This window comes from Dromaius novaehollandiae, chromosome 1, assembly GCF_036370855.1.
Source record: "Dromaius novaehollandiae isolate bDroNov1 chromosome 1, bDroNov1.hap1, whole genome shotgun sequence".
Taxonomy (NCBI): domain Eukaryota; kingdom Metazoa; phylum Chordata; class Aves; order Casuariiformes; family Dromaiidae; genus Dromaius; species Dromaius novaehollandiae.
The window spans coordinates 175,298,649-175,315,632 of NC_088098.1; the positions used below are offsets into that span (position 1 = coordinate 175,298,649).

The 16,984-nt window shown below is 35.5% G+C and overlaps 1 protein-coding gene across 2 annotated transcripts in view; it reads right to left on the reverse strand.

The window, feature by feature from the left end:
• PIBF1 (progesterone immunomodulatory binding factor 1) overlaps positions 1-16,984 on the reverse strand; it is a 131,542-nt gene that overhangs the window by 91,937 nt on the left and 22,621 nt on the right. For both annotated transcript variants that reach the window (XM_064504766.1, XM_064504765.1), the window contains exons 8-10: positions 15,555-15,736; positions 10,848-10,973; positions 6,673-6,771 (exon numbers count right to left, since the gene is read on the reverse strand). In XM_064504766.1, the coding sequence (XP_064360836.1) occupies positions 6,673-6,771; positions 10,848-10,973; positions 15,555-15,736 (407 nt within the window). The remainder of the gene's footprint in view (positions 1-6,672; positions 6,772-10,847; positions 10,974-15,554; positions 15,737-16,984) is intronic.

Consider the following 16,984-nt stretch of genomic DNA (forward strand, 5'->3'; position numbering starts at 1 on the left):
TTATGATACGAGGATGTGTCGGTGTTATAACCTTCCCAAACCATCCTTCAGATGTTATTTTGTTGGAATTATTTCCTAGGAACTGGGGCAAGAGAAACTTAGATGAAAGTATTCCTAGAGCTATACATATAATTGTTGATTATATCTTCCAGCATAATAGAGCAAACTTCAAAGCCTGCCTTTCAGATGTAATGAAGCTTAGGGTGATGGCTAGCCATTGTATCATTCCTATGAGTCTTGGCATTGATAATTCTCTGCCTAGAACACAGTATTCCAGACAGTTATTATGAGGTGACTGGTTACAGCTGTTAAGCTGTTCATTCTGGAGGAATGTTATCTTCAAATTTTGAAATCATTATTAGTAAGCCACCAAAGACTCCCAGGCATGCCCTAGTAAGTGTGCAGGCTCCTTAACACTACTACAATATATTTGATCAAATCGGCTAAATTTTCTCCTTTTGTTTGGTTATTAAAGTGCATTCAAATTAATTGAGGAGAATATAGTAATCAGTCTCCAAAGCCAGTCTCCAAAGTACTAAGAATACACACTCTTGGTTTGGATGAAGATACCAAAGCCTTAAGTCAAAACCTGAATAGGTTTTGGCTAACATGTCCAAATTGCCTAGAGAAACTAGAAAGAGAACTTAAGCTCGCTTCTCCTTTTTAAATATTCTGCTATCTATCTTTTCTAGGACAGTATTTTTCACTGCTTCTGTGAGTGCTGCTAGTCGGTTAAAGATCTCAGGACAAAAATAGCTAATAAAAAAACCCTTGAAAAAAGTCATGAATTCTAAGTTTTAAAATATAAATACCTACATAGCTCAAGTCAAGATTATGCTGAGCTCTCTGCAGCCAATATCATTACACTCTACAAGGAAGATGTAGTTAATAATGCACCGATCCCATCAAAATGGGAATCCCAAGGGAAAGATTCTTTGGACAGATCCCTGGACATCAAGTTCCAGTTAGCATCTGTCCAGCAGCCATCTGCTCACCAGAAAGCTTTCCTTATACACCACTTAAAAAATTTCCTTTTTGATAACTATACAGTTGGTGTCAAAATTAGCAGCCAATGTGTTGGTCTCTGGCATACCAGAAAAAGTCATCTCTAACCCAAGGGAAAAAAAATTAGTCTTTTAGGCTTTCTAAATTCAAACTATCAGTTTTTAAGTCTTTAATGCTCAGTGTATTTTACTTTTGATTTGAATCTTTTGGTTCTTATGAAGTCATAAGAGGCATCTTGAGGAAAGTACTTACGTAATACATGTAAGGGAGAAAGAATGTTTAGGCAGATAATTGAGCAGACAATTCCCATTATGATGCAATCTGAAGTAGGCTTCGAGATATGACTGACTTTTTTATGAAGAAACATAGTAGAAGTATGGTGAACTTAGAGAGCACCTTAAAAAGACCCATTAAGATATAAAGTCCTAGAGTAAATGTATGCTCAGAAGAAAAGGAAGAAAGCTTAAGAGCCTTCTGAACCATTTCTGTAGAAGTCACTGATACACGGAATTGTTTTTGTTATACATTTCATTGCTTCTTCTACAGCTTGGAAATGAATCAGACCCATCAACCTCCTGGAAATGAGCTTTATTTCTTCTTCATCATACTACTACTTCTCATCCTTTCACTGCCTTCTTTGCATTGATTCTAAGCTTCCAATGGCGTATTTTTCAGTAGTTTCCATAATATCTACATTTTACCCTTTTAGCTACATCTTGTAATCAGCTTTCTCATCAGAAGAAGATCTTTTTTTTTTTTTTTTTTTTAAATGGGAAACCCATAGTTTTATGATTAGGGTGGAAATCCAGGAAATCTAGGTAAGGTCTAACAATGACAGGAAAAGGCTCAGTTTTATTCTAATATGAATCCTAGGCATAGTCAAATTTACATACACAAATCATACTGTAGAAGTCACAATGAATAAAACAGCAGCAAATGATTATATTAAAAGAAATATTTTAGAAAATACTAATGAAGTTAATTCAAACTGAAGGCGCAAAGTGCCGGTAATTTTCAACAGCTACACAGTATTTCAACTCAAGGGATTCCAAAGCTCTCCATATACACAAGTAGCAGCCACAAAAACTACAGACGTGCCTAGGGAGCATAGGGCTGTGGCAGTCATTTTTATATAGGGTTATAGCAGCTGTACCAATGAGAAATGCTATGGCCAGAAATTAGCGCATACATCTTTTTATTTAAAATCTCATTTTTACAAACATTCTTGAAGAGAAAACAGGCCTTTATTTAAACATTAGCAATAAGTCCAGCACACAAATATGTTGACTTATTCATGTTATGATTAGAATCTTGTGATTGCAGTCAGCAACATCAGGATTGTGAAAACATTAATGAAAGGCAAATGATTAATTTTAATGTTTCTTTTAACAACGAATGTATAATGCAATAAATATTAATCTAATCATGAGATTCCTGCACACTCAGAGATTGGATAAATTTACTGAATAAATAAATGCTCCTTTACATTTACAGTTATCTTCTCAACTAGTCCTCTGGACTCATTTGCAATTAATGGGAAGGTAATCTTCATTTCACTCAAACTAAAACCCCATTTTATGAAAAGGATTGATCAACCTCTCTCTATAACCTACAAAGATGACAACTAAAGTTAAACAGACGACTAAAGTTATGTAAGACTAACCTCACTTCCAAATGAGTTCTAAAAACAAAACAGCATAAATATGAAGAACAAAGAAAAATATGGGAAAAAAAAGGATTCAAGTAATAAGGATTCATGGATAGATTAGAAGAGCTCTCCAAATGTGTAAATGGCTTGCAGCTGACTGAAAAAACATTAAATAGGTAAACACTAGCACACTTTCTCACAACCTGCAAACCATAAACACATTTTCTATCAATAAATGTCAACGACTTCCATTCTTTTGGTTTTTTTTGAGAAAGATACTTCTAAATAGATTAACTCCTAATGTTTTTTCCCCTTTGCAGATTATTCATTGCACATGTACTAGTTTTAAATAGCTGAGCTATATCCATTAATCCAGAAATTGCTATATAATAATCCAAGGTCTTTTGAAACCTTTGAACAAACCTCAAAGCTATTTTTGTAGCCATCATCCTGACTTTACTAAATCCAACAGTTCACAACAATTCTCAAAGCTATAAAAATACAGTTCTTAAAAAGTGTCCTTTGAACACCTGTGCATATTCACATAAGCTAAAAAGATAACCCCACACACTAGAATTATCTTAACTCCTTACAGACAGGGGATACAAGAATTTTAAGTCACAATAGCTTTTTTTTTTTTTTTTTTTTTTTAATAAAATTGAGGTTCTCTAAAGTTAAAGCACCCACTTATAGCACCCACTGCAAGTGCTCCAAAGTGCCCCTTGTGTTCCCAGTAATTTTGGAAATCATTAGCCAGTTTCCACTAATAGAGCAGTGCAGTCCTAGAAAAAGAAGTGATGCTCTTTTAAGGTTTAAAGGAAGTAAACAATCAAAGACAAGAAATGGCTCTCGAACGTGTCCCCTGAGGCAAAACGCTCTTGTACGAGTTCACCCCCTATTAAACATTAGCGTTCACTTTGAACACCATCACACAAAACATATCAATTTGACTTTGCACTTTATTGGAAATGAGAAAATTTAACCACTAATAAAAAGCAATTGGAAGCCAGCCTACCTTTCTCCCACTTTTCAATTATCTTTGGAAGGAGAACTAATTAAGAGATTAACAGTCAGCATGAGCATTCTGAAAACGACATACCAGGGATATTCAAGAGATGGAAAAACTAGAACATATTTAGTATCTATACATCATAATATAGTAGAAGATCAAACTATTATAAAATTGCGCACCTGATTCAACCCTCGAACACTTTCAATTGAGCCAGTATAGCTTTAAAAATTAGCTAAAAGTCATAATCACACTACCAACAATTTAAAATTAACTGGAAATATTTCCACCTGGACATCAATCTTCTAGAACACAAGTGTGACATATGCACCATGGTTTACCTTAAAATATAAAGTCAGTAAGTTCTTATACTGCCACAGGTAAATGAAACATGCATTCCCACATAGACCTTAGAGCAGTAAATAGCAAAGAGTAATAAAAATTATGTCTTCATGTAATTCAGTGATCTACTTTAAGGCTGAAACAGCAGATTCTTTATTAATATAACAAATATTACCACTTCAGTATTTAATCGGCATTTGTAAACAGTTGTTTACAAAAAGTCATCTTAAAAACGTCAGTGAGAAAAATGATAATAATTGCACTTGACTAGAAAATTGGGTATTAGTTACACTTCTGATCACAAGATTTGCCAGGGGCTTTACTTAATCTCCATTCAGGCCTGTCAACATTCCACATACTTCTGAAGCTTTCAAACATGTTTGTTTATACAGATCATGATACCAGTAGTAACTACGATGAGTCACCTTGTTTTCAATAAAGTAGAACTAGTTGTTACAATCACTTAAAGCTGGAATTGGTCAACATGGGTACTCCTTTCACAGGTATTCACTTCACTTTTCTCTTAGGGGGTTTTGCCTATATTAGGAAAGTTTTTGTTCCACAGAATTGCATTTCAGTCCACAGGAACCTCAGGATTTGGGACCTTATAAATTAAGGCATTTATTCCATTTCATCATGTCAGTTTGTTACTTTGCAGTTCATTTAAGTAATTAAGCACATTTGGAATGCTGAAAAAGGCAAAGTTTTGATATCTGTACTATGGTTAAAAGGGTGTTTTAAAGCGAGAGACCTACATTTTAAAAAAAAGTGGGAGTTTTTAATTCTCCTGAACTGAAATACAAAAGCATTAAGCTTTGAAACAAATTCAGTTTCAGCCAGACCAAGAAGAAATGCATAATCTGAGGAATAATCTACATTTCTGAATCCCCCAAAAGTGTATTAATCACATTAGAGTGATGAAAGGAGAGTTAACTGGAGAGTTTAGGAATACAAAAAGCTACAGGAGGACAAAGGCATGGGTGTATCAATCATGGAGATGACATGGTATATTAATAAAGTTTTGTGGGTTCCCTCCCACCTCCCATAAAGCTTACTTTTTTAAAATCTTCAAAATGTTTTCCTATGTTTCCAACTGCAGGACATCCTCCCCCCTCAGGATACACGACATGAATGGGAATACAATAGAACCAAAAGATATTTCCTACCTGGTTTTTAATTTTAAAAATACAGTAAGAATTATAAAGTTGATATAAATAAAAAACAAGGAAGTGTGCATACTTAAATCATCATAGGCTGGATTTACTTTCCAGAAGAACTTCCAGTTAGATATGAATCTCCCACACATTATAGTAAAGTGAAAGCTAGGAGTCATATCACAGTGAAAGCTAGGAGTTTCATCAGAAGGAAATGCAGGGTGGATTTCCATTAGCACTCTAGTTTGGTTTAAGGGATCAGTTTTGATACAAATTTCCTGATTGTCTCCACTTAGCATACTTTGATTTGCATTGTGGAGTCATTTCAGAGTTCGCTAAGTGAATTCCTTTTTGAGAACCCAAGAACACCTATAACGCATTTTAAACACTAACAAACATTCAGCCAACAGTACCAAATCACAATTGATCTGAAGTCAAACCCCTGAAATGCACAGCATGGACAGTGGGTACTTTGATTCAATTATTTTACTCTAGAACCACCCTTATTTTTTTGCGTGACTAAATAGTATTGTCTTTTTTCAGTTCTTTGCACCTATGCTGGGGTAATGCTAATTCATCAGTAATACCTCCACTGTAATTTAGGATTCAGCACAAAAAAATTAAAGGCTTAAGCATGGACGTGAATTAATTTAACAGCATTTTAACAGATTACTATCTGCAATTAAAAACATGTCCAAACAAAAAGATTCACATCAGCTACTTTGAGTAGGTGACTAGGTGGCACCATTGCTTAATGCACTGACCTTTCCATTTTTGAGAAAGATACTGTTTAAACATAAATCAAGTCCAAAATTACGGACTTGTAACAAACTTACCCTGAACAGCTTTAACTACTGTCCATAGTTCTAAATCACCTCCTAATTTATCATAGTTAATAAAACAGTTCTAAATTCACAAACAGTGAAGCCAATGTGCTGCAGAGAAGGATAGTAGACTACTTGTGGACAGCAGAGGATCAGTCAGTTTCCTTCTCCATATAAATGCATAAATAATACTGTACAGACACCACATTTTAATATGTTGGATAGGAAAGATTGGATAGAGACAACAGTAACAAAAGCATGTAGCAAGCATAGAAGTTCACGACTACTGCTCTCTAGCCACAGTTTACAAAAAGTATTCATTGAAATCATTGGAAAAGATTATTTTCTATTTTCAACAATTTTTTCAACTAAATTAAAAACAGCAGTGTTCAGAGCTTGGTCACTGAAAGATAAGGCATACTATGAATTACACCTTCTTGCTGTGAGATGCATAATTACGTTTGCATGTCTTTACAAGATTGAAGGAAAAGAATCAAACATTCACAGTGTTACTGCACCAGCAGAGGAAAACACACCCCTAAATTAAGTTTCTAACTTCATTTAAACTAAGTTTTTGTAATTCAATTTATTCTTTATAAGCAGAAAGCCCAACCAGTCACCCACTCTCCCTAAAACTCTGCTGATAAATACACACAAAGTGAAGTGTTAATTATTTTAAGAGATACTTACTGTTCTAAGAGTTGATCATATTTTCCTAGAGCATCCCTTTCAGCAATAACTGCTCTTTCTTTTTCAGCTACGGCATTATCTCTTGCTTCTCTCAAATTTCTGAAGGAAACAAAAAAAGACAACCTGTTGGGAAGAAGGCTATTTTACTTCCCAGATTAGAGTACTATTAACAGATCGTGACTTTTACACCACCTTCCTCAATCCTGTTAGAACAGTAGGGGGCCTATCTATATGTATATCCATTACAGAGGCCTGTTCTGAAAACAATGACTGAACCACCCATCTATTTGTAGAAATAGGTGAAAAAGAATATAAGAAATGTAAATTACTTTTGCATGGATTTAATAGATTCCAATACTTTTGCTTGGTACTTCACTAATAACTAGGAGAATGATGCCCTCCTAGTAACTGAGGTGATAAAGAACTTTTATGATAGAGCCAGAAGAGATTAGCTAGGCATAAAAACCCTATTGTGACATATAACTAATTTGGCTAGTTAATCACCATATGTAGGTTATTGCACATCACTGGTGTCTTTTATTGCTAACATCATTTTTGATCTGCACAGAGAACCATAAATTAAACCATAAATGTGTTATTGCAATCAATTTTTTTTTTCAATTTTTTATTAACCAAGAATCAGTTAAGACTTGCAAACTATGTTATTCCTATTTCACTTACACAAGTCAGAGTAGCATCATATGAATGAAGACTAACACTTATAAAAATACTTGTGTTAAAAATAATACAGGTAACAGTCTGTTAATCTGTAGTCTAACTTCCTAATAAGCTAAAACTACCACTTAGGGCTCACCTGCTGTATCTCCATTATTCAGTAGCACAGCACAGTAAGAGCAGATTTGCAGAGCAAAACAGTGGCTGTTGAGAACTTCACATCTACACTATAAACACTTAGAAGATTTTACTTTAAAAAAAACCTTGTTTGCTCCTATGTCCTGGACACCCACTGCCATTTGTGATGTATTAGATGCTCTCTTAGACACACCTTTCAATTTAGATCCATCTAAAAGAAATCCAGCGCAAATTCAAGCACAAGGTGTAATGTGAGCAAAAATATGGCAAACAGCAATAACTGGGAGCTTCACTTCAAAACCACATTCCTCATCTGAACTGAAACATTAATGTAGATGCAATAAGCTCTGCCCACTTCATTTTTTTTTTTTTCTTCCTGCCTCTGAGCAATGCCATGAGCATGCTTCATTCACAGGGCTGTGCAGTGTGAGAGTGTTGCGGGGGAGGGCAGGGAACAGATTGATTTTAACCTGAATGTTCTGTGGAGATGCAATAATGCTTGTATTAGCACAAGAAACAAAAACAGAAACACCCCCAAAATACCATGGGAGCTATTTCAGGAAGTACAACTGACTCAAAGCAAAGTGAAATTAGAGTATAAGGCAAATTTTGAAGAAAAGATATGGAGGTAAAAGAAAAATTGCTAAGTCCATGTCAAATGCTATCCTAGATCATTTCAGCCACACTAACCACGTATGTTTTTTGGATAAAGGACTTTATCTTCTAGACTAAGGAAATGTCATCAACCATACTTATCTGGACTCAGTTAAGTAATAGATATGAATTGGTAATTATTAGCTAATCAGAATCAACCTAAGAATTATATAATGGTTCAGTGTTTGAGAGAAAACATGTAGGAGGTCAAGGGCATAATGTGTTAGAGGAGTGAAATGTTGTATCATGAAGTGTAGTAGAAATGGGATAAAAGTTAAGTTATATGAGAAGCAGAGTCACATGTTTAGAGAATAAAGTGTTTTGCTCAACTGGATAGCGTACCAACTGAAAATGCTACAGAAGAATAAAGGCACAATGAGGTACACTCAGTCAACAAGAGGACAATCACAGATGTGATGTAACCATAAAAACAGGCAATTGAAACCCAGCTATGTATCTGTTTACATACTGTCAATAGAGATAGGACAGCCATTAGTGACATTGTGCCAGGTATAAACATGATCTGAAAACTATACTCAATTCTGATTTTAAAAAGGTAAAAAGCAGCATATCTAACAGCTGTATGTACAGGTCATCTGGATTATCAGGTGTCTGGCAAGCCTACCATACAAATGAGTGCAACCCCCTAAAATGGGACAGGATTACTATCTACACACTTACGAGTGTGTATGGAAGAAAGAGGTGGGACAAGGGGCAGAGGAGGGGAAGCAGAAGTACGAGGGCATCCACATTAGCTTTTGAAGCAAACCTCTCAACAATTGCCACTCAGAACAATTCTACAGTACACAAATCAAATTCCATTCAAATTGACAGAAACCAGATGATGTGCTCCAGGAGAGAGCTAACACGCTCACACTACTAAATAGTGTACAGCCTATTGGATTAGCTGTTATCTAGTCCTAAGTAAAAGCTCATGCAGACATTCAATGGCTCTGTGAATTCACTCATGCTTGCTAATGGAGACATAGCTAATGCTGACAACCAGAGAAGTGAAACTGATCTCAAATAAAATAAAACAAGTATCATCTTTTTATTGGATTCCCCCTCCCCCCTCAGTTTGGCTTCCTGAACTGGCTCATCCAAGGGTAAAATGTCACTAAATTGAAGGGGAACATCAGGCCTAAGAGGCCTGGCAAAGTAAGAATGTTCTTTTCAGTCACATTAGCTCAGCTGTCTTGTCATTCCATGCTCTGAGCCTGAAGATGAAGCTAGAATCTTAGCTTTACTTTCAGTCACAGTCAATCAGCATCTCATCACATCATACAACTTTCATTGCAAACTGCTTTGCTCCCAGTTTGGGGTTGCACGTGTCTCACAACTGAGGTGCGCCTCAGGCTGCAAAGCAGTTTTATGGTGGAATCTTTTAGTACTTTCACTTTTTAGTACTTCTATAGAGATAGCATATGCTATTTTTTTCCCCACAAAATACAAACATAAGTCTAAGGAATTTACATTCTAGAAATAATTGTTTTAAAACATGGAACAAAACTTCTGTAAATTGGTTCCAGACAAAGTATCCTCCGGTAGATTCCTTAATGATATACAGACACTTTTCAGATTTCCACCAAGAGTCAAATCATTCTTTGTAATTCAACAGTTTTGCATACCGAAGTGGTGCACATGTGTGTGCACATATAGACACATATGTATATATGTGTATATATATGTATATACACATATACATATATGAATATACATATATATATATATATATTCACACTTGCAAAACTATAAAATGATGCAATTTTTTTTTTTTTAAATTAGAACCTTCCCATTGACTGGAAGACAGACAGCAGGAGTCATGTTCCTCATTTTTCCTTTTTCAGAATAACAAAACTACTTATTAAAAGAAGAGATGCTGATGCCACAAATATCTTTTTACTACAGTCATTTCCTTCTCCACACAAGTCACTTTCAGGAGATCTACAATGAGTCATTAAGCGCTCCTCCCAATTTAAAAGGAACATGTGATGACCAAAAAATCCACACAATCACAGCAAAAACACATTCATTGAAAAGAATTACAGTACCAAGAGTCCAAGCCTTTACATCTCTACGGGCTTAGACGCATGCCTAACACTGCGCACAATTCCATGCAATTCAACAAGAATGCACACAAAGTTTAGTATGTAGTTCTTCGTAGGACTAGGATCTTCCTGAAGGAGGATTTTATAATAATTTAGAGGAAAAGATCAGTAGTGTTGTAAATCATAATGCTGTAAACAATCTCAAATAGATTTATTTTTAAAAGGTATAAAAGTCTTTGATTGGTTTTCCTCCATTTTTCTGCTTTACCTTCTGAATCAATTCCTTCCTTTCTGGTTGCCTGAAATTTTCAGGACTATTGTCCATCCGTTACGGGAGGTAAATCAACATATTCTATATGAATTAACAAACAAGACATCTGAATAAACTCAAAACCACTAACGTTTATCTAGAAGATGAATTTTAATAATCTATTCTTTTCATTCACAATGTCAAATGTCAATCATTATTTCAAGAGAAAAGTTACACTATCTGTACAATTATAATTTTGTATTCGTTTTTATAAGCTTCTCAATTTTAAAATTAAATTCCCACATTTTGATCACCCCTCAAAAAGCCACTCAACCAGTTTCTGCCCCTGCCCGCAAAGGCACATTTGGCCATTTCTGCTGTAATTAGATTATTTCCTGCATCTTATCTACCTGTTTTCACGTTCATACATCTCCTTTGAGGTGCTTCGAAGTTGCTCAATTTCTTGATTTGTTTTCAATCTTATTTGTTCCAGTTCCTCCTGCAGTCTGTTTTCATACTCTGTTTTATAATGGTCTCTGGAAGTGAATAAAAAACCCACAAATTTCTTATGAACTGCATCACTACTACTACATTGGCCAAAGTATCAAAACTCCAAGTACAGCTGTACTAGCAAAGCAATTCTCGGTTTTACACTTTATTTTAATTCTCACTTATTTTCCCATCATCTGCTTGGAATACATATTAGCTTAAAACTAAGACTGAAAACTTAAGCATGAATGAGTTAAGATCTTTTGTGGCATATTGTTTAACAATAAAATAAAAAACCTAAAGTAATTTGACATTCAGTCATGATGCAGCATTACACTTAATACACTTGCAAAATTCTTTGTCAGCCTATATATGGGTGTTCATAATAATTAACCACTAAAAAACCCCAAAGTCCTCACTTTGCAGAGTGCTCTAGCTTCATCACTGGGTAACAGTAAATTAACTTATAACAATGCCATGCTACAAGATTTTCTTGAATACCATTTTCACCACACCTGGACGGGGGGGGGGAGGTACATGATAGGAAATACTGAAGATCATCAGCTGTGGAGATTTGTGAAGTCAAAATGATATCTGGATACTTACCTTGTCAATATGACAAAATAATTTGCTTAATTTACTTAAGTTTTTAAAGTAGCAAACATCAGAAGATTCTTGCACAAAAAAGTTTCACTTGATACTGACAATGTCTCTGGGACTTCAGCAGCCAAAGCTGGAGTTACAAGGAATCCCGTAACGAGTTATTCTTATAAAACTATTCCCCCCCCACATCAAAAAAGAAAAAAAAAAAAGAAAAAAAAAAAAACCCCACACAGTTGTGCTGCAAGTACTTAACAACAAAGGCATGCTGAATTTTACATTCTGTAGTTGGAGTTCAACAATAAATAATAATCAGCAGTGAAGCCACTGGCAGGAATTACACATTTGCAAATAAAAGCCTATGTATGAAGAGAAGTATATTCTCAACAGTAAAGTCTTTTAGATTCCTTTGGATTTCAAACTGTGTGGTAGCCCATCATCTATGAATTCTGTATTCCAAGGTGGCCAACAACTTTCATGTTACCTACCAGCCCTAAAATATCTAAAGACGTCAGAATGAGTGGTGTCTAGTTTTTCCCCGTTTGCTTTTTATTGATACACCGAATTTCATTTGAGTTGTCAAGGTAAGTTTATCTCCCTTCCTTTGTCAAGCGCGCCACACCATAGCAAGATACTTTGTAAAGATCTTTGATACAATTAAGTTGATAATCTCTTCAAAAAAAAAAAAAAAAAAAAAAAAAAAAAAAAGAAACAACCCCCCCACACACACTATACTTAAGTGTAAGGTCCCCATTAGAAGTTTTCTGTGTTCTTTTTGTGCTATATGGCTTAATACACAGAAAAAAGTGAATGCTGCAGTTCAGGACCTCGGGATACAGTTCTTACATGCAAAATCAAGTACTATTATCATTTTCTTGGTATTTAGATAGCAAAGATTTTCTGTTACCATCACTAGTTACCAAAGAGAAATTTCTATCATTGTGGAAACTACAAGTGACCTTCTCTCCTGCTGCAAGACTGTTATAAAGTCAGGAAAGTTTACTGAGGAAGGTTAAAAGAATCTGAAAGAGTCTTGAACACCCACAGTGATGTCACCAGACGACAGTTCAACATCACACTTATCTTTATGACGACTAACATAAACAAATGGTGTAGAAAAGGAGATAGATATTCTGAACGTGTAGCTTGACTGCCTATCACTGCCTTTTAATGAACACCAACCGAGCTGCTATAAAGCAAACGACCTTCATTTTTATTCCTGACCAACCATTATGGTCTGTTTGAGCAGTAACTAAAAAAGTTTTTGCCTTATCAGGTTGTGTTTTGTCCTCTTCTACCAGCTTTATGACCTTCCTTCCAGTTCTATTATCCATAAGGCTTTATACTCCAAACAAAGTAAACATTATCTGACCAACTCTTAATGCAGGTACAGATTGTAATTTAAGCAAACAAAATAGTAAAGGGAGATTTTTTGTTGTTGTTGGTCTGTGCTTCTATAAAGATTCCCAAGAACTGTAGCTATGAGCTATTGGCATTAATCTTGCCCCAATCTCAAACAAATCTGCAGCCTCTCTCTTTAGAGGTTAGGAAACTTAATCCCTCAGTTTCCTAAAATCTGTAACATTTTCTAACTAAGATAAACACGCCCCAATGCTGGCAGTTCTGAGGGTAATCAGAAAGTGAATAATTATTCTTAAAAATTTGGGCTTGCTTTCCTCATCTAATTTATTCATGAACTACAATGACCATAAGAGATCCAGATGTAGAGCAAACATTAAAACGCCTCAAATTCTTCAAAAGACAGTCGATAAAAACTTATGGCCCAAACTGGTGTCTCCTCCAAGTAGCTCTAAGGAGCACAGAATGTCCATTAGTTCATAGAATTTTCTCCTGTTCTCCCTCTGTTGCAATCTAATTTCTCTCTCTGACAAAGAGATCAAATTCTGTAGAGCTCTGCATAAGAAACTCATAGTTGTAGATATTTGACCTGAGATACGGATGGTTTAAACTGCTGAATATGTAGGGATCCCCACTATGGAATGCAATCTCAGAAGGCGCATACAAGAAATGCGAGGGGGGAGGGAGGAGGGGGCAGGTGAAGAAGGGAGAGAGTCTGCAATATTTCAGATTACACACAGATTTTAAAGCACTTTACAGAAGGATACTATTACCCCATTTCACAGCATAGACAAATCACTTATTCAAAGTTTACAAGCAGGTCAGCAACAGAAACACGAATACAAAGTAAGCTGCCCAGGTTGCAGTACAATCCTGCACATGACACTCAATACACATTGTCTTCTCTACTAAGCTATAATGTCCCTGGCAGAAGACAATGGTCACTAAAGGAGAGCAGATATATCTAGATTATCCATTACAGTTGATATCTGTGCTATGATTCTATTCATGATATTAATCTTCAACAGTACCATTAATGTCTACAGACAGATCTGGTAACATCACAGATTCACAGTAATATCATCAAGATCTCTGAAAGTCACACAATTTCTCTTTATCTGCATCAAAACACAAGAGACCAAGATCCCTCTGAGATTTCAGACAATAGTGAAGCAGGCTTGCACTGTATCCCCAGATGTGGTAGAGTCAAGCTACATGCATCTCTTCCTAGGTTCCTCAAATGGAGATAGCTCTGTAAAAGCCCCTCTGCCTCATTAATATAGGATATAGGTTTCACAACAGCTTTCTAGAAAAGGATATCTAGCTATAAGAGTCAATGCTTACAAGTACATTTCTAGAGGAAGATTGCTCAGACCTATGATTTTTTTAAATCTTGATTTAAAAGCAAGCCTTAAAGATTTATTTAAATGAAGAAGTTCCAGATGAATCTCCAACTTGAACACTGTTCTGAGGTATATCCACACAAGGTAAATAAAAAAAATGACAGTAGTAAAGAAAAAATACTTAATATTAAAAAGACTTCTGAAAAGCAATATGGGACAGAACTCTGTAACTGATAACTTCAGTAGAGTGTTTTTATATTTCCATTTAGATAACATTGTCTTTCCAGTTATATTACAGAAGAGTTGCATACAGTCCATTTCATCTTAGTTATGCAAAGATCCAAAATATACAGATGTTGTCTCCGGTTCCATCTTCCCGATTCAAACACAAGGAAGCAGTTGAAGGATAACAGCCTACTCCACACTTTCTACTCTAGAGGACATTCACTCAGAGCACAGCTGCTTTTCTAGGGACACTGCTAACCAAAAAGATGGGTGTATTAGCGACAGCCATACAGGCAAACATTTGATGCAACTTCTGGATGTATGTTAAAATGATATCTTTGGCATCCAGGTGTCAGGAAATAACATGAACTGAGTAACCTGAATAAGGAAAAAAAAAATCTATGTGGGCACAAAATTTTCTTGTACAGCACTACGTATTTAGCTAGACACATAGCTGAACAACATAGTATTTTCTGTTCAACATCTCAAACATATACCTACACCAGTTTGAATAGCATAAGAATTTGACACTATTTATTACTGCAGCAAGCACACAATGATCACTTAATTTCTCATGGCTATCATTAAGGAGTGTGCAATTGAACTTGAGATATGAAAAACTGATTGTTTGAGTAGCTGATATGAAAGTTATAACTGCATACTATGTCCTACTTTAAACTTCTGTATAAATTAAACGTATTTTACACTCCGCAGATGGTACAGAATATCTTTCTAACTTTATTTAGAACAGAAATATTAATTAAAAAAGAAAAAAGTGCAATATATATGCTTAATGTAATTTTTTTTTTAATTTTCACTACCTCAGAAAATTTCTATATACATGTAAGAATATAGTTGCCATAAACTTTTGATAGGGATTTCTTCACTGCTATGGTAGTATATTAGAACTTGAAAAAAATTTAAAGCAGTTTTTCCCGATATATAAACACACATTTAAAAGAGAACAAAAGCTTTCTTACTGTTCTTAGTTACACAGATAGGGACTAGCTCTTCTAAAGTCAGGAATTTTTAAGCAGGATTTGTCCAAGAAACAAGGGAAAAAAGTAATTTGTCTACTGATAGAAGTGAACAGTATCTTACCTGGATGTAACATATTTTTCATACATTTCTTCTCTAGCTTTTTTGGTATCCTCTAGCTGAATCTGAAGTCTTTCAAGACGATCTTCTTCATGTGCACAGCGAACACTAAGCTCCATGTTCTGGCGATTAAGATAATCTTTATCTTTTTGCAACAAGTTAAGGGACTGTTGTAAGGTTGCCAGCTATAAAAGGCGTTAAAGGAATACTTCAACATAAACTGCAAAACAAGGATTTAACACCCCCCCCCCACACACACACTTGCTTTGTCATTTTAACTCTCTTCTATGTATCATTTGAATTGAAAAAAACTCAGCTTATGCTTACATTTAACATGCTCTTATAAGCAGGTGATGCTCTATTCAAAAAAAGGACTGAGATTATAATTTTCTGGATTTCCATGGTTTCTGATCATTAGTACTTGAAAAGTAAGGGCCCCCTTAATCTTCCTCAATGTCAAAATAGGAACTAGGATCAGAATATAGTATTGAATCAGAGAGGAAACATACCAAGTCTTGGAGCAAACTGGTCATCGTACCAGGGGTAACTTTCTCAGAAACAGTGGAAAGTTTACGGGCACCAAGAGTCACTACTGTTCAATAAAGAAACTGCTAGCTCTGGGGCTGAAGTATCTCATGATTGTGATAGACAACGTGATGTTCCAGACCAGTATGAAGAGCAAAGAAGGTCATATATGCTTTCTTTTAACATGCTGTTGCTACAGGTGACTGAACTGATGCAAAAACAGAAACATGATCATCTTGTGAGCCTCTGCAACAGCTTACCCGACCTCCAGATTAGTCAGCTTTACCACTTCAAAAAAATGGTGTGAGAGACAGCAATCTCCAACTATTTGAGATGGATATTGTCAGAGAATAGCCACAGAGTATACTGTCACTAGTGCTGAGTGATCCAACTCCTTGCTTCTGATAGCAAAAGGTACCTTTATCATCTTCAAGAAATTTTGCAGTTTAAGCTTCTGGTGATGTCACATACCAAGTTAAGACAGTGGTATATGAATCGCTTATATATCCCCCAGACCAAAGCCATAAAGACACCCTGTACACGTTTTAGACAGAATTCATCCCGTCTGAGCCATAAAAGACAAAAGAGTTACTTGAAGAAGATAATGAAGTTGAAGACAAGAAGCAACTTTTAAGTAATTTAAAATTCATAGAAAAAAAAACCCCACACACTTAGAGGCATGTTCCTCTCCATCTGTCCAGTGAGCACCATAGAAAGTGCAGCATAAATGTGTGTCCTAAAACAAAACAAGCAGCCCCCCCCTCCTCCCAAACAACAAAACACCCATCCCCACCTCAAAGTAACAAGTTATATATTCATCCACAGTGTACACAGACATGGATTACTACTCGAAGAAAGAAACGAACCTCTACATCTACCTCTAAAATTGGACAGAGGAGTACTACCTT